The sequence below is a fragment of the Epinephelus lanceolatus genome, chromosome 6 (assembly GCF_041903045.1).
Source record: "Epinephelus lanceolatus isolate andai-2023 chromosome 6, ASM4190304v1, whole genome shotgun sequence".
NCBI classification, from domain to species: Eukaryota; Metazoa; Chordata; class Actinopteri; order Perciformes; family Serranidae; genus Epinephelus; species Epinephelus lanceolatus.
The window spans coordinates 1,407,044-1,427,884 of record NC_135739.1 but is presented as its reverse complement, the minus strand read 5'-3'; the positions used below and the strand labels follow the sequence as shown (position 1 = coordinate 1,427,884).

The 20,841-nt window shown below is 45.2% G+C and overlaps 1 protein-coding gene across 1 annotated transcript in view; it reads right to left on the bottom strand.

The window, feature by feature from the left end:
- Positions 1 to 17,808, bottom strand: part of apc2 (APC regulator of WNT signaling pathway 2) — a 66,730-nt gene extending 48,922 nt beyond the window's left edge. The window contains exons 1-2 of the mRNA XM_033622840.2: positions 17,747 to 17,808; positions 1,996 to 2,157 (exon numbers count right to left, since the gene is read on the bottom strand). Coding sequence (XP_033478731.2) covers positions 1,996 to 2,136 — 141 coding nt within the window. The 5' untranslated portion in view covers positions 2,137 to 2,157; positions 17,747 to 17,808. The remainder of the gene's footprint in view (positions 1 to 1,995; positions 2,158 to 17,746) is intronic.
- Between the last annotated feature and the right edge of the window lie 3,033 nt (positions 17,809 to 20,841).

Here is a 20,841-nt window from a genome sequence, read left to right as displayed (position 1 = left end):
ACTCTGACCCTGCAGACGGACGTCCCTCATCCTCCTGACTCTGACCCTGCAGACAGACGTCCCTCATCCTCCTGACTCTGACCCTGCAGACAGACGTCCCTCATCCTCCTGACTCTGACCCTGCAGACAGACGTCCCTCATCCTCCTGACTCTGCAGACAGACGTCCCTCGTCCTCCTGACTCTGACCCTGCAGACGGACGTCCCTCGTCCTCCTGACTCTGACCCTGCAGACAGACGTCCCTCATCCTCCTGACTCTGACCCTGCAGACAGACGTCCCTCATCCTCCTGACTCTGACCCTGCAGACAGACGTCCCTCATCCTCCTGACTCTGCAGACAGACGTCCCTCGTCCTCCTGACTCTGACCCTGCAGACGGACGTCCCTCGTCCTCCTGACTCTGACCCTGCAGACAGACGTCCCTCATCCTCCTGACTCTGCAGACGGACGTCCCTCGTCCTCCTGACTCTGACCCTGCAGACGGACGTCCCTCGTCCTCCTGACTCTGACCCTGCAGATGGACGTCCCTCGTCCTCCTGACTCTGACCCTGCAGACGGACGTCCCTCATCCTCCTGACTCTGACCCTGCAGACAGACGTCCCTCATCCTCCTGACTCTGCAGACGGACGTCCCTCGTCCTCCTGACTCTGACCCTGCAGACGGACGTCCCTCGTCCTCCTGACTCTGACCCTGCAGACGGACGTCCCTCATCCTCCTGACTCTGACCCTGCAGACAGACGTCCCTCATCCTCCTGACTCTGACCCTGCAGACAGACGTCCCTCATCCTCCTGACTCTGCAGACAGACGTCCCTCGTCCTCCTGACTCTGACCCTGCAGACGGACGTCCCTCGTCCTCCTGACTCTGACCCTGCAGACAGACGTCCCTCATCCTCCTGACTCTGCAGACGGACGTCCCTCGTCCTCCTGACTCTGACCCTGCAGACGGACGTCCCTCGTCCTCCTGACTCTGACCCTGCAGATGGACGTCCCTCGTCCTCCTGACTCTGACCCTGCAGACGGACGTCCCTCATCCTCCTGACTCTGACCCTGCAGACAGACGTCCCTCATCCTCCTGACTCTGACCCTGCAGACAGACGTCCCTCATCCTCCTGACTCTGCAGACGGACGTCCCTCGTCCTCCTGCAGTCTCACCTGCTGCATGTCCGTCATGTCCAGCGGCTGTCTGTGTGTCTCTCGTCCTGCCTCTGATGAAACCAGCTGAGCTCAGTCTGATAATCCAGCTGCTGTCATCATCTGGACACGTGCGAGTGTGTGTGTAGTCACATGCATGTGTGCATGTACATATGTGTTTATGTGTGTGCAGCTGATGGGATTAGTGTGCAGCAGGTCTCGGCCTGATTTCTGTCTCTGCAGCTTTATGGATGTTTTTCATATGAATATGTTTCATATCAGATTCAGTCGATGTGAGATTTTAAACGTAGACTGAGGTTTGACGAGACGATGAGTCGCCATGTCTCTGAAATGAGCAGTGACGCAAACATGTTTTGAATGTTTCCTCGTCTATGTAAAGGGCTGGTTCCAGTTTTTTGAAGCACAACATATTCCTGCACAGACAGGACGTGAACACTTATGTGACTTTTTTTTTTAAATTCAAAGTTAATTCATTTTCTACAGTGTTCATCTCACCACAGGAACATTCCAGTGTTTCTTTATTTCAGTTTAATACAAATTCAAACTGAGGTGATTCACCAGGGACAGAACAAATAAGTGATTGATTGTTTCAGTCATTTAAAATAAAGTTCAGACTTCTCCCCCGTCTTTATTTACTTCCTTTCTTTGTTTATGATAATAAACTCAATACTCAGGGGTTTTGAACAAAAATATATTTGAAGTCACTGTGGACTGTTTAACACTGGAGATGTTTTATTGCTGGTGCAGTTATGGACAAAAGTACATTGAGATTACTTTTCCTTTGAAATGTGCTATATAAAGACAAATTGATTTGTTGTTGCTGTTTGTGTGTCGACAGACTGACCTTCATGCCGGTGGTCTCTGTCTCCAGTTTGGACAGGTGGTTGGAGTTGTCCTCCAGCTCCCTCCTCAGGTGGGAGTTCTCCTTACGGAGCGCCTCCACCTGGTGGGCCAGCTGGTCGTAGGAAGCCACAGCGTTGGCCATCTTCACACTCTGCAGCGCCTCCTGCAGGAGCACAGAGGAGGAGGTGTTATATGGTTGGACTCTCACACAGGGTGGAGGAGCTCCTTCAGGGTGATAAACACACGTTCACTTTATATCAGGAATTTCTAATCGATTTCTCCCACGCCATGAAAAGAACAAACATGTTAACAAACTGCCAGAAACCTTCTCCAGTCCAGACTGAGTGGAGTCCTGCAGGGTGAAGCTGTGAAGTCTGCGAGCGGAGCTAGCTGCTAACAGCTAACTGCTAACAGCTAGCTGCTAACAGCCACCGCTGCAACTAACAAACTCCACAAATCCATTCAGCAGCTCCACCATCCACAGTCAGACACACACGGCTGATTATTTACTGCTGAGTTACAGCTCACAACTCGCACCAACCCAAACATCCTGGTGCAGACTATTTACTGGAGTTTACAGCCTGTCGCTCATCAGGCATCTGAAGATCATTACAAGCTGTCAGTGTCCGACAGTCCACCACCAACATTTACATTTTCACAGGTTACCAGATACGTTAATTTGCCATATTTCCACATTATAATTTACTCTGAGTTGTAATTTCCTCTGCGTTACATTTCCTCCAAACGTATCTCCTCTTTGAAATTAGTTGTATATAATCTCTGGGAGACGGGGCTGCACAGACACCTCAGCTGCTGTTTACAACAATAAATCATATGGTTATTGGTTATTATTATTATCATAGATGAGACTGCACAAACTAAAGTGAAGTTTATCCAGAGAGACACGAGGAGAATTTCACTTCAGTCAGTCACACACACATAAAAAACACCTTCAACCAAACGTCATTCATACTGTACATCCATTTTAGACTGCTGACCAAAGTTTAAGTATTTTTTTTTTATCTTAACAACAGAAACTCCTGTATTTCTGCTGTTCATTGGCCTCCTGCAGGAAGAGACACCATCTCCTCCTCCTCCTCCTCCTCCTCCTCCTCCTCGGCAGCAGATGGCTCTCAGGGAGTGTCTAATCATCTGTCACTTTGGTTTCAGTTTGGCTCCATGTTTTTCAGTCTGTTAGATAACACGTTATCTAAGTTTCTCCTGCGGCTGTTTTCCAGCCTCCGCTCATCTGATCCTGAATCAGTCTGATAACACAAACGCATTTCACTCGTTATGCCGCTCCTCATCCTCCTGTTTCCATCTTTCTGCAGATTCATTTCTGTAGAGCCGCAGAAAATATCTGAATTTGCATCATATTTATTTTTAATTCCATCTTCATCTTATTTACTGTACTTTTACAGACACATTGTTGTGTGTGTCGTAGTGTCTGTGCTGCTTGTTTTAATTGGCCCCCGACAATGTTGCATAACAGCGTTATTGACTGATGAAGTGAAGATGTGGATCATCAACATGATGAGGAAACATTTTGAATTTAACAAACTGACGACATGTCTCAGTGTTGACATCCACACTGAAAATGAATTACAGGAAGTTACAACCTGTAAGTGTAATTACACAGGTGTTTACTGTAATATTTAACAAACTTTTACTGTGAAATTCCTGCAGGTAATTACAGTAATTTTACAGCTAAAACACAGTAATATGCAGTCATAACTGCTGTGAGATCAGCTGTCATTACACAATGATCTACTGTAAAAATGATACAGTAACTTACTGCGGATGTACAGTCAAATATTCTACAGTGCAATGTAGGATGAATGTTTTCATGGTTGAGAGATTGTGGATAATGTTCACACAGTGTTTTTGGTCATATGCATAATAACTATCTTCAGATAAACTGTTTTCCTGCGCTGAGAGACGACTGTGGATTTTGTTAGTGTTCAGCATGAGAAAGAGTTAAATGTTGTCTTTACTGATATTTATGTTTTCTCTTTGCTGCTGCTGTACATGGTTCTGTTCTACTTAAATAACTGTTGTAATTATGGCTGTCAAAATAACTGTGTGATTAATCTATCACACAAAAAATAACATGTTCAAAGCATTAGCTCTGATTCATGGCGTTCTGTGGTGCCCTTTGACCCGGTGCGTCACTGAAGGCCACAGTGTCTTTGTCACATGATGGAGGCAGACGAGACGACGCTGCTCGGCCCCGTGAATGGAACAGTTACATTTAAAAAACGCCCAGATGGAGCTGTTGATAGGAGCAGCGTTCTCTGCAGGTTCTGCTCCAACCATCAGAGAACGTCAGTCTGAAATATCACCTCAACACAAACCTGGAGGTCTGAGCTAGCATAGCCTCTGATGCTAACGCTAGCAGCCAGCCTCGTCACGCCACACTGGACCAGGTGTTCAGACTAAGTCAGTCTACCTGTGACCAACTCACTGACTCCCTTCAGAGGACACCTGTGTCCAACATCCTGGAGGACAGGGGGACACCTGTGTCCAACATCCAGCAGCTTCACTACGACACATCTGACAACATTAATTTGAACTGAAATTTTTTTAATACTTTGACAGCAAAACTTGATGAGATTGATTTACATGAATCAGTCACAGTGTAGGTCATTAATTAGATATATTTTTTTAACAGCCCTCATTGTCATGTTATATTAATGCCTTTTTCAGCGTGACTGTGTCACATCCAGTGGTAGAAAGTAATCAAGTACATTAGTTCTTAAAGGTCCAGTGTGTCAGATTCAGTGTTGTCTGTCAGTGAGGATTACAGATTACAGATTACAGATTACAACCGGCTAGAATTCCTTCAGTGTTGATTGTTGAGGAGCTGAATTATCCTCAGAGGTCTCTTCCTCTCAGAAACAAACACACCAGCTGATTTAAAGCGGTAAAAACACTGAATAAAGACGTTTAGTGTTTTAGTTTTCTCTAACGCTGCTTGTTGCGTCGGAGCAAACTACCAACATGTTCTCATCCCAAGTCGTCACATATGCTTGCTGCATGTTTTGTCAGTGGACCTTCACGTCTACATATTATGCACTACGTATCCTCCTGAGTCTGCTGTTGACGGTACGGGGCAAGACATCAACAAAAGCACGTAATTAGGTTTAGAAGAAACATCATGGTTTGGCTCTACATTCATCAGGAAGTGAACACCGGCCTCCCGGGTGAGAGTTGCTGACCCATCCCCCGCCCCTCCTGCCCGCCCTACTCGGACTTTCGCTGCCTTAACTTTTGTTGTTGTCCCACTTTGTTTCCCCCTGATGCCACCAGGCACCATTAAACAATACCAGCAGCCGGCTGTTTATCATGCTGACGTGAAAGGACAGCTTTTTTTATGTGAAAGGTTTCGCCAGAAGTCACTGCACCAGTTTTCAACAACTTCAGAGTGAGGCCGAGCTGCCGCAGACGAGGACCCGCTGTCATGTACATATGAACGTCTCATTCTGTTATCTCCCACCTCTAACATTATGTCCCTTAAATCCTCTGCACTGGAGCTTTAAACACAACTGTGAGCTGCTTGTACTTTAACTGAATATTTCCATTTTCTGATACTTCTGCTACTAAGTACCTTTTGACGCTGATACTTTTGGACTTTAATTTACATCAGGAACATTTTGAATGCAGGCCTGTAACATGAAGTATTTCTACACTGTAGCTTTTTTACTGAAGTAGAATATCAGAGTACGTCTCCCGCTGACCGCACACAGATCAATGATGAAAGCTCAGACTGTGACACAGTGAGGTCATCACTTTGAGCTGCACATACTCAGTGAGCTCTGAAACGCTGATCATGTGACCGACTCAGACTGTGACCTTCAGCTCAGAGACAATGAGTCGACGCGTGGAGTCGACTCAACGCTGCTGCTTGTTTGTTTCTTTGTTTCAGACGGTGAATAAAAACAGTTTCTGTTGTTCTTCAGATGATTCAGTGTCTCAGTGCAGCAGATCTGAAGTCAGCAGGCGGTCAGTGCAGCAAATGTCACCGCTGCTGCATTCATTATGAGGAGCAGAGCCCCAGGGGATTGTGGGTAAGAGGAGGGCGGAGGAACCTGATCCAGGCTGTTAGTGGATGTGGATTTACAGGACAGACTGCAGAGGACTGAACCTTTTTTTACTCTCATCTTTTTAATCACTTTATCGGCTGATTGATCAGAAACTCTACAAATAATCTTTTTCCCATCATGCACTCACAAATTAACAGCATTTGTGTCCCATTAATTTGACAACAGATGATTTTTTACTTTTAAATAAATCACTGAGTTAAAATAAACAAACATTTTATGTGTTTAACAGCTGATTATAATTAAAAGCAGGCTGCTCTCACAGTCAAACAGTGTTTACTATTCATTACTTCTCCTTCATGAAGCAGCTGTTCTCATCAAAAACACATCCTGAACTGGATCCTGCTGGACTCTGGTCCATATCTGAGTTTTGTCATTATTTGTTTTATGAAAACTGGCTGAACTGACATTTGTCATTATGACACTTTATTAGTTTAAAAGAAGCTTTCATCATCAGCCTGTGTTGGCGACATCACAGCACCAAACCCAACTCATATTGCATTAGTAATAAGCAACACAAGCCATGTTTCCATCAGCCTGTTTAGATGCACATCTAGAAGTATCGCATCGGAAAATTATGATGGAAATGCCAAAATTCGAATTAAAATCCCCTGATTCGCACAAACTAAAACACGCTCGCTTTAGCCGGGTTTTGGTTGATTAGAAAAAATGTTGATTCGCAAAACGGGGGATGGAAACAGTTATGTTTGAATTAAGTCTGACGTAGCGCACCTCTCTCCATGGTGATATCCACACTCCGGGTCGGGAAGGCGGTAATGCATTTACAAGCTGGTTGCCAACCGCCAGAAAACGTAGAAGAAGAAGAAGAATGTGAGACTTGTTTTGTTTCCGGTTCTGCGGAAAACTCGCACGAGTTCGTAGTTTTCACCAAAGTCTGTACATTTAATGGAAACACACAGGATTCGTATTTCTTTTAATGCGCATTTCCCAATGATTCAAATCACTTTTGGATGGAAACACAGCTACAGTCACAGGTCACAGTTCATCGCCTCGCAGATGTCTGTGTTAAATTTGAAGAAATTTCCTTGAGGCGTTCTTGAGCTATCATGTTCATGAGAATAGAACATGTGTACGTAGGGACAACATAAAAACACAATGCCTTTGACCACGGCTGACGCCAACGCAGAGGCATAAAAACGCACTAGCGGAGCCACGGGTGTCTGACTGGCTGTGAGCTGAACGCAACAACATGAAGGAGATCAGAGGTCAGTAGAGGTGTGAGGGGCGTACGCTGTTTGTTAACCTGAAAGTTGATGTGTTTTTTGGGGTGACGAGAGCAGACAAAAGTTAGTCTCTTAAGAAAACTGAAACAGTACAAATACGATAACATTCTGGATCTGAAGCCGACGAAAGAGCTGAGCTTCTTCCGGATGCAGTGTTTCTCCTGCAGCTCGCTTTAAAAGCACCGCGATGGACGGAGAACGGCTGATTGATGAAGGTGAAATGAGGAGTTTTCGACGATATCTTCTTATAACACTACACAAACTACACAAGGTGTCGGCTGGCTGCAGGAGGATGGCCTTCTGGTACATGAGCTAAGCTAATAACAAGCTAGGCTACTTCCTGTTGGTCAGGGTGATGAGTCGGCTCGTCAACAAGTTGCTCAGCACAGTCAATATTAAAGACACAATATGGAGGACAAGAATCGTTTGTCTCACTGCGTCCACCACCTCCTGTCAAAACGTCTTTTTCATACAAACACAGAGCTGCTCAGTGACATCACGACTGCAAACCTCAACAAATGTCACAGAGACGGCACAAATCAGACCTATCACAGAGGACAGACAGACAGACAGACAGACAGATGTTGTTCATGTCATCCTGTCTGGTTATGAAACAGACGAGCAGCCAGAACAACCTCCAAACAGTCTGAGGAGCAGAGAGTCAGTCAGCTGTCTGTGTGCAGCTCAGTCTCCACAGGAAATGTTGGCATCATATGTTTGTGCAAACCACAGATACTTTACATTTGTGTGTTTCATACGTGTCATATCAGCGTTCATCCCCGGCCTCCTGGGTGAAAGTCCATGGCTGTTGGACACATACACCACAGCTCCCGCCTGCTCTACTCAGACTTTCACTCCCTTTATGTTTCGTATTTGTCCTTTCGTTTCCCCCTGACACCGCGGGGCGCCATTAAACAATAACGGTGACCAGCTGCGTATCATGTCAACGTGAAAGGACGGCTTTTTCCACTGGTGTTTGACCCCAGAAGTCACTGACCAAGCACTGGCTTTCAATGGCTTTGGAGTGAGACCGGGTTGCCCAACCATGTGCGTATGTTGTACCGATGTAGTGCTTTTATTTTGAAAGAGACTGTATGCAAACTGTACATTTCCTGTGAAAACAGAAGTGTATTTTGAAAACAGACAATGCATGTAACAGGCTGAAGTTGACACGGCGTCCCAGAACGTCAACAACCAACACACCCAGGGCACCTTGGACGTCATATGTGGACGTGGAAAGTCCATGACCAAACGTGGACATGTGACGAGGTCACAGTGAGGATGAGTTGGAATTTTCCAGAACCCAAAGTTATGTCTTCTTCTTTTGTCCAACCAACAGATGGACTCTATGGTTCATGTTGCTGTTTAGAGACGTCTTTAAAACAAAAAGACTCTTCGTTTCCTGTCGTAAATGACGAAGAAAAGCAGCGAATTCCTACATCTAAGAAACTGAACCAGCAAATCATTGAGGCTGTTGCTTGAAAAATGATGGGAACGATTTATTGATGATCAAAAAGAGGTGGTTATTGATCTTCTCTAATGCAAACGTGTTCTAGTAGGAACCCCAAAAATACAAGTACGAACCTGAAGATGAGGAGAAAAGGTCGTCTTTAAACACCAACATGAACTAGAGTGTGTTTGTTGTTTAACAACAGACAGCAGGACGTCGGCATGAAACATTTTCAGTCTGAGTTAAATCTGAGGACACGTTTTACTTTAACAGCTGTTTCAGGTTTCAGACAGTCCTCACAACTACACACAAACAAATGTGTGTGTGTGTGTGTGTGTGTTTGTGTGTGACAAGGTCCCCTTCGTACTGCAGGCCTCAGCTGGTGTGTGAGTGTGTGTGTGAGATCAAAAACCTGCTCTATATATTGATGTTCTCTGTTACCACGGTAACAGGCCCACATCCCCCCACCATTGCCATGGTGACACATTTACATCGACCAGTGTCTCTTTCAGCCACACACACACACACACACACACACACACAGAGCGCTCACTGCTGCAGTCGCTGCAGAGCATGCTGGGTAAGAAAAATGTGGGAGCTCCCAGGAGGAGAACGAATCAGACGGAGACGAGAACCGTTAACGGCGCAGTTGCTATGGCAACGAGCGGTCTGATGCGTGTGTCCCCGATATGAGACGACGAAGACGAGGAGGAGGAGGAGGAGAGATGAAACAGGAAGACACAAAACCATCAAAGCATCTGCAGTGAAGTCCGTTTACTCCTCATGAATGCATCAATAATTATAATACAACTATATCATGTACACTCACTGGCCACTTTATTAGGTACACCTGTTCACCTGCTAGTTAACACACATATCTAATCAGCCAATCAGGTGTCAGCAGCTCATTAACATTTAGTCATGTAGACATGATGAAGACGAGCTGCTGAAGTTCAAGCGGAGCATCAGAATGATGAAGAAAGGTGATTGAAGTGACTTTGAACGTGGCATGGTTGTTGGTGCCGGACGGGCTGGTCTGAGTATTTACTGGGATTTTCAGCACAACCATCTCTAGGGTTTACAGAGGATGGTCCCAAAAAGAGCAAATATCCAGTGAGCCAAAATGCCTTGTTGATGCCAGAGGTCAGAGGAGAATGGCCAGACTGGTTCAAGATGATAGAAAGGCAACAGGAAGTCAAATAAGCACTGGTTCCAACCAAGGTGTGCAGAAGAGCATCTCTGAAGCAACAACACCTTGTCCAACCTTGAAGCAGATGGGCTACAGCAGCAGAAGACCACACCAGGTGCCACTCCTGTCAGCTAACAACAGGAAACTGAGGCTACAATTCACCAAAACTGGACAATAGAAGATTGGAAAAACCACATTCAGATGGAAGCATGGATCCATCCTGCCTTGTATCAACGCTTCAGGCTGCTGCTGCTGGTGGTGTAATGGTGTGGGGGAGATTTTCTTAGTACCAACTGAGCATGGTTTAAACACCACAGCCTACCTGAGTATTGTTGCTGAGCGTGTCCATCCCTTTATGACCACAGTGTACCCATCTTCTGATGGCTACTTCCAGCAGGATAACGCACCATGTCACAAAGCTCACATCATCTCAAACATGACAATGACTTCACTGTACTCCAATGGCCTCCACAGTCACCAGATCTCAGTCCAATAGAGCACCTTTGGGATGTGGACTTTTTGGACGGACCAAATGTACAGAGCTGTAAAGTTGTCCACCATGGTAGCAGTTAGCTGCTAGCTAACCGTAGCTAACTTGTTTGTCCATTGTTTGGTCTGTGACGTAATAGGTCAACAGGAAAAAGGTCCAATACTAACAAGCTGAAAGGGGGCATATCTCCACCTATCGTAGAGGAGTCCTCGTCCAGCTGGAGCTAAGGATCTATACAAGGACACGTCCAGTTTCTATTCTCACTACACCACTGACTTTGATTTTAATGCTGACTGAATACAACACATGATCGTCACACAGGCACCAGGACGTGGAGGAGACAGTGACGACATTCTGAGTTTTACGAGCGGCAGCTAGATTCATAAAATCTACTGAAATCATTAAAACTTCAAGAACAAAATGTGAGAAACTAACTCAGCAGAAACACAGATGAGTCTCCTACATACCTACAGTACACACACACACACACACACACACACACACATACTGATGATCAGCGTTGTTTCTGATGGTTCATCTCCTCCTCTTCCTCCTCCTGCTGCAGGTGATGAAGATCGCTGGCTGTTTACATGCTGATTTAATTTTAAGAAAGAAGCCTTCTTGGTCCGTAGATACGATCATACATTCTGTCTGATTTAAATTTAGATGAAGCTCTCTTTCGTCTCTAAAGTCAGATTTTCAGATTTCTTGATCATAAATGTTCACGTGTTGAAAGCGCATCATGTTTCTGAACAAAGACAGTGTCGATCCCCCCCACCCCCACATCCTCCCCAGCCTCCATCTCTCTATCCCCCTGTGGGGACTGTCTGGTTACCATGACAACCGCATCCTCCAGGCAAAGAGAGGAGGAGGAGGAGAAAATGGCGTCGGAGTGTGGAGAGCGACTGCATCCAGAAATGTCTCCTTCTCTTCTGCTTTAAAAACAGTGTCAGTCTGAAACTGTAACTCAGGATGTTTTTACACGTTGATGTTCAAACCAGGACGAGAGTTTGATGTGAGAGGAGACACTCGCCCACTCTAACAGCTTAATGCACTGCACTTGTGTGGCGCTTTTCTCGCTTTAATTTACATGTCACCTTCACACACTGGCGGCTGAGGCCACCACACAGGTTGCCACCTGCTCCTCAGTGACCATTCACGTTCACTAACATAGTGATGGAGCATCAGGACCAGTTCAGGATCAGTTTCTTGCCCAAGGATACTTTGGCACGCAGCCCGGAGGAGCCAGGGATTAAAGCGCCGATCTTCTGATTATTCGACGACCCACTTTGTCTCTGCGCCACGGCCGCCCCAGCTAAAAGCTAACACACAGTGCTGAACGCCAGCAGCTGCATCTGATGCACAACCGTTCACGAACCTCTGGATCAGACCGCAGGATGTGACCTGTGAAGGTCTGAAGACTCGAGCTGCTCCTGATCCTGACAGCAGACAGTCTGACCTCATAGACATCATGTCCTACCAACGAGTTTCAGCTGTTTGACCAAAAATAAATTGTTTTTAGGGAACCTGAGAAGAAGGGTTTTCTTGGCCTGAAGTGCGAACCGTGATGACATCAGCAGGCGTATCATGTTCTTTATCATATACCTTTATCAAAGGTTGGTCTGCGCTGGTTTTTGGATAAAAACAAATATCTGCAATGACACAACATCAGTTTATGACACATCCGTGGTCATAACGCTTGTGCTCATAAACGCAGGCTGGTGTGTGAGGGAGCAGCAACGCTCCAAGAACTGTGACAGAAACTGGTTTAAGAACCAGAGACGGTCTGGTGCAAAATGGTGGACGGATGATGCCTGGTGATGACAGTACGGATGGGCCCCGGTGCCAGATTTAGCTTCTTACCTAGCAACTGTAAATTGTATCATCTTGTCACATGATCAAATACAAACTTGACATATGACAATATCAACATACACATTACCCAGCAGCCACCACTGCAAATCTGTGTGTGACAAAAAAACAAATAAAATGAAAAATTATTCAATTAATTACATAACTTTTATTACATTTATATATATTTATAGTTTATGTAGAATAAACACACAGTTTGTCACAGATTCGTCCGTCAGTGGACCTTTAACTGAGAGTCATCACACACAAAGTTAAGAATGAACCAAAACACTAAAACACACACGTCAGTTTCTGAAACTTGTTTCCTAAAGTCTTCGTGTTCAGACTCAGCGCAGCAGAGCGCCGATCCACAGCCTGATGTAGCTTCTTCCTCTGAGCCATACAGCTCCACCGTCAACACTGCAAACACACACTGACTCAGTCCCACACACACACACACACACACACACACTGTCCTGCTGACACAAATACTGACTAAAGCACCAAATGTGGATTCATCCGCCGCTGAAAATAGTCCCCAACAATGTCACTGTTTCCTCCTGTGTGTTTGATCAAAACTACAGTGAACAACTGTTTGAGGAAAAGATCAAACTATAGATGTGTGTTTTCAGAGATTTAGCAAGATGAAGAGGAGGTGACAAAGAGAGGAGAAAGGGGAGGAGGAGGAGGAGGAGGAAGAGACGATGGATGAAGTTTTTACTGCAGCACATTCAGACTTCATTCACCACAACAGCAAACTGTGGTGTCATCAGAGTGAGTCAGCACTCACACTTCCTGTCTGCAAACACACTGCCTTGTTGTTGTTGTTGTTGTTGTTGTTGTTGACAGTACAAAATATAAAATATGCTTCTGTTTCTGTGACTTCTGGAGGTTTGATAGCTTGTCCGTGTCTTTGTCTTGACAAATCAAAAAAGACTTCACACAGCTTCTTGTGCACACACTGAAGGCTTCACACTACTTAACACATGTGGAGTGCAACTCCAACACCTGGAGACACCTGGAGACACCTGGAAACACCTGGAGACACCTGGAGACACCTGGAGACACCTGGAAACACCTGGAGACACCTGGAGACACCTGGAGACACCATGTCTGCCTCACAATGTTCAGACTGAGTTGAACCAGAACCAGAAATCTGAAAAGTGTCTGTCTCGGTCAGGACACTCTGTAAAAAAAGATTTTTAATCTCAGGAGGTTTTTCTGGTTAAATAAATGAATAAATCCTCTGATGTCACTGCAAACCGATCCTGCATCTCAGAGTTTAACCTGACTTTAAACAGCCAAACAGACACATGTAAAGGACGCTTGGTTCAGTTTGCAATGACGGTTTTGTCAGACCGGAGGTCCACGGCCCAAAGAGATTCACTCCACTGATACAAACCAGACAGAAGCAGAAAATCTGAGACTTGTGAGAAACTTTCATCAATTAAAACAAACAAACAGCTAAAAACAGACTGAAGCTGTAGCAGATCCTCTTAAAGCTCCAATGTGTCAGATTCAGGAGGAAATATTGTCACAAAGTGAATATAATATAATTGTGGTTGTGCTTTCGTTACCTCACAATGTCCAACAACACTAGAGAGTGTTAAAATGATCACAGTACCTGAAACCTGCTCAGTCTGCAGAGGGTTAATGACACACACCTGGGGACACTCGTTAGTCTGATCCAGTGTGTGTTCACTGAATGAGAGGAAGGGATTTATTTCTCAGTCTGTCAGAGTGCTTCAGTTCCCACCAACTCTCTGACGACACAAGTCCTTTTTAAACAGGAGTTGTGCAAATTAGCAGGAAAGCCCAATCAGTGTTTTTTCAGCATTGGCAGTATAAAAACAAAATCGGGGAGTGCAGCAAAATGCCGCCTACCTACTTTTGTTTATACAGAATGCGCCTTTTTCGGGGCAATGGGGGGCGTGAGCAAGTAACAAAACGTGTAGCTCAGTGTGTGACGTAAACAGTGACGTGGGAGGGAAGCCGCGGCTGGTCAGTCCTTCAGTGATTCTCTCGTAAGTCGGCCCGTTCTTCACCGTCCCCGTCATCTGACGGTTAATGGCCTCTTCGTTTGCGAGGACAAGGAGGGCGCGCAATTCCTTGTCTCCCCAGTTGCTCATCTTTACAGTGTCTGTCAGGTTTGTGTTTCCCTCTTGCTACTAGCTGCTCGCTAATTCCTGCTATCAGCTGTTTCCTGTTTATCCACCGCCAGTGGCTCGCACGTGTGGCGTCATCAACAGCCCCTCCCACAAGTCATCAACAGCCCCTCCCACAAGTCATCAACAGCTCCTCCCACAAGTCATCAACAGCTCCTCCCACAAGTCATCAACAGCCCCTCCCACAAGTCATCAACAGCTCCTCCCACAAGTCTTAAACAGCCCCTCCTGTTGCAGAAGGCCGCCTCGGTCTGTTTAAACTAAAAAGGTTCCACCAATATGTCTACCCTACGAGGAGGAAAATTGGGCACCTCGGATCAACTCGCCAATCCGGCTCTGTGTGTCTAAACGCTCACAGCTTGGCGGCAAAACAGCCCAACATTCGCCGAAAATCTGGCAGTGTAAAAGGGGCTATAGGTGACATCATTGTAACTGCGTGTGACTGTTCACGCTGATCACGACATGGTGTTTGAGTTCAGGAATCTCTAGCCTGGTATTTCATCAATCTGTTTTCAGAGCCCTGTTTGATTTATTTTTCTTAAAGAGAAGGAAAATAAACATGTGGTTGTGGAGACGCTACATACTTTTGGTTCATAAAAGAATCTCAGTCGTGTTGTTGTATTTTTATGATATGATTATTTAAAGACATTAAAATGTTGAAGTTACTTATCTTCTTTCATTTCTTTTTATATGAAAATATAAGGTGTCCTAATTTGCCAATAAAAAAAGTGGTTTTCGGGACACATTATATTTGAGATCAAGTCATCAGTTCTGTGTTTGATTATTGTTTATTTTTCCTTCTGTATTTTGTCATCAGGAGGTTCATGTTTATAGAATCGTATGACGTCGCTATGATTCAGTAAATTGTTCCAGAACGCAAATTTTCAGGAAGTGTCCCAATTTAACAAAACTCAATACTACAGTTGTGTTTTGTTTTTTTTGTTTGTTTGTTTGTATTTTTTAAAATAAAGTTTGATTTTATTGGCTCATATTTTCTTTCTGTGGATAAAACTATACATGAGTAAATATTAGATGTAAATGTGAGAGAGGACTTTTGGTTGATTCTTAGTGTTTTATTAAAGACTGTGTTAAATGTTAAATAAAACTGTTTTAGATGAAGCGTCATGTTGAAGCTTCGTGCAGCAGCAGAAGAAAACAGTTTCTAAATGAATTCTCCTGCAGCTCAAACTGTTGACATCACGTTCTCTCAGCTATCAGACTGACCTCCTGCCCTCCAATCAGACGACTCCTTCACTTCACCTGAATCAGAATCAACCTGCAGACTCCAGACATGTTGCAGAGAAATGATCCATCATGTTTAGCTCCCTCTGATTTCTGTCAAACGTCCTCATCATGTGGAGAAACCACTTCCTGATGGTGTGTTCGAGGACGCTCAGACATCTGATCAACATTTGAAAGATGAGTCATGATGTCAGGAAGTCCAGCATCAGATTAAAAACATTTTAAAACAGCAGAATGTGAATTCAGTCTTTGGTTCCTTGTGTTAAATCATCGGAGGGAAGACAGATCTTTTCAGCTTGACTTTTACTTCATGCTGCCTCTTCTGCATTTTCCATTGTTTTTTCTCTGTATTAATTTGTTCTTTTAAATGTTATTAATGTTAAATATTTCATTGTTAATTGTTGTAATGTCTGTCTGTTCACTTGTTACTGTGTCTGTGCTGCTTCCCTCTGCTCTGTGAGACATGTTGGGGCTGCGTGATTGTGTGAGAGATGCTGTAGTTTGATTTGATTTGATATTTTCTTTACTTTTTAAATTTCGTACGTCTTGTATCACTTGTTTGTAGTTTGCACTTTTTAAACTGTAAATCTTTTACCTCTGCTGTATTTCTTAAGCCGTTAAAGCGGAGTGATGAACTCACCTGGGGTAGGAAATGTGCTCAGAATTAAAAAGCCCTGCTTTGCCTTTATTACAGACTTTCATGGTCAGAATTAAAGGACGAGGACGATATTTTCAGATCTATCTGTGGTCATCACTCACTTAACTCATCTTATTATTATAATCATTAGAAAGAAGCTTTAAAATAAAAAAGAAGGAAAACACAGAGCCAGCTGAATACACACATTATAGTTTAACTGTTAACAACAAACAAATCTGACATTAATCTGACGAGCAGAGTCTCGGCCTCACAAATAAACAGTTTTAACAAACAGCTTGACCGAAGAAGAGGAGAAGCAGCAGCGTCTGTTTCTTCATCCTCTGTATAAATATTCATGAGTTATAGATGATATTATCCTCCATTTATTTTCATCCATTCACAGATAAAACATTAAAAAGAAACCAAAATCAGAAACTATCTGATACCAAACCCGTCCAGCACAACTCCTGATCACTTATCATTATTCTTATCAATCAGTAAATCAAACCAGCTGTTACTGGACCTCACAGCACATCAATAAATAAACAGTAAATATTCATCTTTAAAATACACAGGTCCCTTCAGACGAATGGAGAGACAGCATGAAAACAGCGACTGAGCAGCTGAAGCCTGCAGCAGCAGGAGGACAGCACAGACCGCCATCATGGACCAGTGGAACCAGTACAGACTGGGACAGACCAGTACAGACTGGGACAGACCGGGACAGACTGGGACAGACCCGGACAGACCAGTACAGACCGGGACAGAGGAGGAGACGTTCAAGGCCACAAACCATCAACCAAATCAACCCAACAACAAAAAAATCCCATGTCTGAGTGAAGATGAAGCAGCTCGATGTTTCACAGTTCAGCAGATTCATTCATTCATTCATTCATTCATTCATTCATCACACAAACACCTTCATTATTTTTGTTTTCCTCTGTTTTCAGTTTTATATTTGACCTCTGGATCCCTTTCAGTTGCTGCTTTTTTTCTGACGCCATCTATGATTCATCAGCTCCTCCACCCTCCACCCTCTGCCCGCATGAAGGAGGAGAGAGAAAAGAGGACGCATCCCCTCAAAAACCCGCATGAATGATGGATGAAATGAAAATGTGAATTTAAATCCTAACCATCAGAACGAAACCTTCGCATCTGATTTCCAGCTGCAGTTTTTAGAATCAGCGCGGATCAACGAGCCTCTTATTGTCTTTAATCCGCAGCTTTTAGCTGCAGAGCCCAAACGAACCGGGCCGAACCGGGCCGAGCCGGGCCGAGGGAGGCCAGGCGGCTTGGTCCGCACCGTTTACCCGGGTTAAATCTACACACAGCATCAGATTAATGTGAGTTAAATGCAGAAATATAAGGAGCGGTCCGTCCTTACCTCATGACTCCGAGCTGAGCTGAAGATCACTGACAGAGAGAGAGAGAGACGGAGGGAGAGAGAGAGAGGGAGAGAGAGAGAGAGAGAGAGAGAGAGGTGGCTGAGAGGAGGAGGGGAGGGGGGGCAGTAGCAGAGAGATGCTGTTGGAGAAGTGCAGCTGCTGCAGGTCTCTCTGTCAGTCCCCCTTTATATCCTTTATATTTATTCCTATCAGCTATGATGACCTGTGATGTGTGCAGGTGTGCAGGTGTGCAGGTGTACAGGTGTACAGGCTCAGTCACCAGGACAAAACTAAGGATACGTTACATTTGTACGTTTCATACATCCCAACATTGACCTCAGGAGGTGGAGCTGATGGTGAGACGCAACCTGGTGACACATTGTTTGTGTCCAGCTGTTTGTGTTGCTGAACCTGAGTGTTTTTCAGCAACAGCAGTGTTTGTGCACCAAACTTAGCAACACATTGCTGTGTTTCCAGCAGCACTTAATGGGCTGATGGTTTTGGCTCCAAGTGATTGTTGTCGCCTCATTGTGTCCTCAACAAATTATACAATGTGCATCAGTGAAGGTTTTCAACTTGAATAATTCGTTCATCAGGATCTGATGTGGGATTTAAGTGTTCCATTAGTTTTTTGAGCAGTGCATATGATGAAAGAAAAACATATTGTTGCAAATGAATCCTGACAAAAATAAGCACTGATATGAGATACAAACTACAGGTCAGATTATTCAGCTGAGCTGTTGTGTATCTGCCGGTGAGACTGTTTGGGGTGTTTCCTCTGTGCAGTACTCCAGCTGTCCACCAGAGGGCGCCACAGGTCTGTTTTTGTGGATCAACTTTCTGATTTTTATTTCACATTCACAGAAACATCCAACAGCAGAGAGACATTCACAACACCAGTTTGTGTCTCCTGATGCACCATGTGACAATAATCAATCAGTGATCGATCGATCACGTCCTGCTGTCTGTCCTCAACTTCTCATTACATAACATCAACAAGAGGCCAGAGTCAAAGCTCAGGTCACAGCTCAACAGACAGCAGTACGTTTAATATTAATGTCAATGATTACAGACTGTACTGTAGGCACTGTGTCAAGGTGCCTGCACTTTAGTTACGTTTTCCTATTTTCTGCTACTGAATACTTCTCCTCCACCTCAGACATACATATTGTACTTTTTAAGTTTAAGTTTATTTCCTTTATTAATCCCCCTGAGGGGAAATTCAATGTTTTCACTCAATCACTGTGTGTAATTCGTCAATTACACACAGGTCTGAAAGACACACACAATGCACTACATTTATCTGACAGCAACGCTACAAACATGTGATGATCTAACAGAATATGATGCATCGCTGTACATTCAAATATCCAGCAGGATATAGAGGAGTTAAACCTGGAGCATCTACAGCAGAGACATTAATGCAGCAGGAAGATTCATCAAGAACATCATTTCAGGGGAGGAGCACCAAATTGTGAGGCCCTGTGCATAACGCATGAGCAGTCTCTTTGGGCCCCGCCCTTCCTCTCATGATCCAGAGCCCCTTTCACACCCCCTCTTCAAGGTGGGAATTTCATGCTGTTTTAACAGCTACAATAGGTACAACCGCAGAATGTGGGGACAGAGTCGTGTCGCCTCTGAGCTGAGACCAGAGGTGTTAACAGCGTCAAAACAATGTCTGTATGAAAGGGACAGCGGGCAGGGCGGGGTCATGGACAGAGCTGGTGTGACCTTTTGACAATGTGTTACATGTGCGACAGTTGCGGGTGAAAAGAGGATGTACCCCTTTTGTTGCTGTTTCCAGTGTATCTTTTTCTATGTGTCTCACCAACCTGGTCTCACTCTGCAGACGTCTAAAGGTCCTGACACACCAAGCTGACGGTCAGCCGTCGACCAAAGTCGGGCCGTCGGTGAGCGTCTGTCGCCCTAGTTTTTGCGGTGTGTCCCGCACCGTCGGCACTTTGGTGTCGGCGTTGGCGGCTTTTCGGCCGATTGAGCATGTTGAATCAGTGGCGAAGCTTGTCAGTGAGAGAGATCACTCTGATTGGCTGTTCAGGTTTCATTTCCTCGCCCCTGTAGCGAGTGAATCTGCCTGTAGTGAAACCGGGGCTAACCGGTGCTTCCTCCTCAGGCTCCACTTCACTCAGCTGCCCCACAGACCCGCTGCTTCTTCACACTTTAACCTGAATAACAAATCAGAGATGTGAGGCTAGCGTAGCGTTAGCCGCAGCATGACCGGAGGGAAGCACAGCCAGTTAGCCTCCGCTAGTCTCTGAGCTAGCCCCGGCTCTCCGTTTGGATCCAACCGGAGCACCGAGCCCTGGTTTGTTATTCAGGTTAAAGTGGGAAGAAGCAGCGGGTTTATCGGGCAGCTGAGTGAAGTGGAGCCTGCGGAGGAAACACCGGGACCGTCTGGATGTAATAGTCCGTGGAGGTGCTGCGGTGCTCGGCTGCACAGATAGGAAACCCCTCGGCTGACAGGATGTACCACTCTCTCACTCCGCTCTCTCTCACGCAGGCGCAGAACGTACGTGCTACTTGGCCGTCGGATGTAGTCCGTGTAGTGTGTTCAAATGCAACTGACACAGGGCGACGTGAGGCGACGTAGACGACGCAACAGTTGGCTTTCGTCACCGCTAGTTCTTTGATGTCAGTTTGGTGCGTCAGCACCTTAAATAACTTGGTCAATGACTTCTGGCGTCAAACACTGAAGCCGTCAGTGTCAGTTTTCACATCGGCATGATACGCAGCTGGTCAGCATTTTTGTTTAACGGCACCAGGTGGCGTCAGAGGAAACACAGCTGGACTACAACAAAAGCTGGAGTGGGTGGAAGTTCAACTGGGGCAGGTGGGAGAGGTGGTGGATGGGTCCAACAACCAACGCCTTTCATCCTGGATGTCGGTGTTCATTTCCTGTTAGACTGCAAAGCCAAACCTTGTTCTTTTTTCCTAAACCCAACTATGTGTATACAGGTACAGAAGGGAAGGATACATCCTCACTGTGACCTCGTCACATGTCCACGTTTGGTCATGGACTTTCCACGTCCACATATGACGTCCAAGGTACCCTGGGTGTGTTGGTTGTTGACGTTCT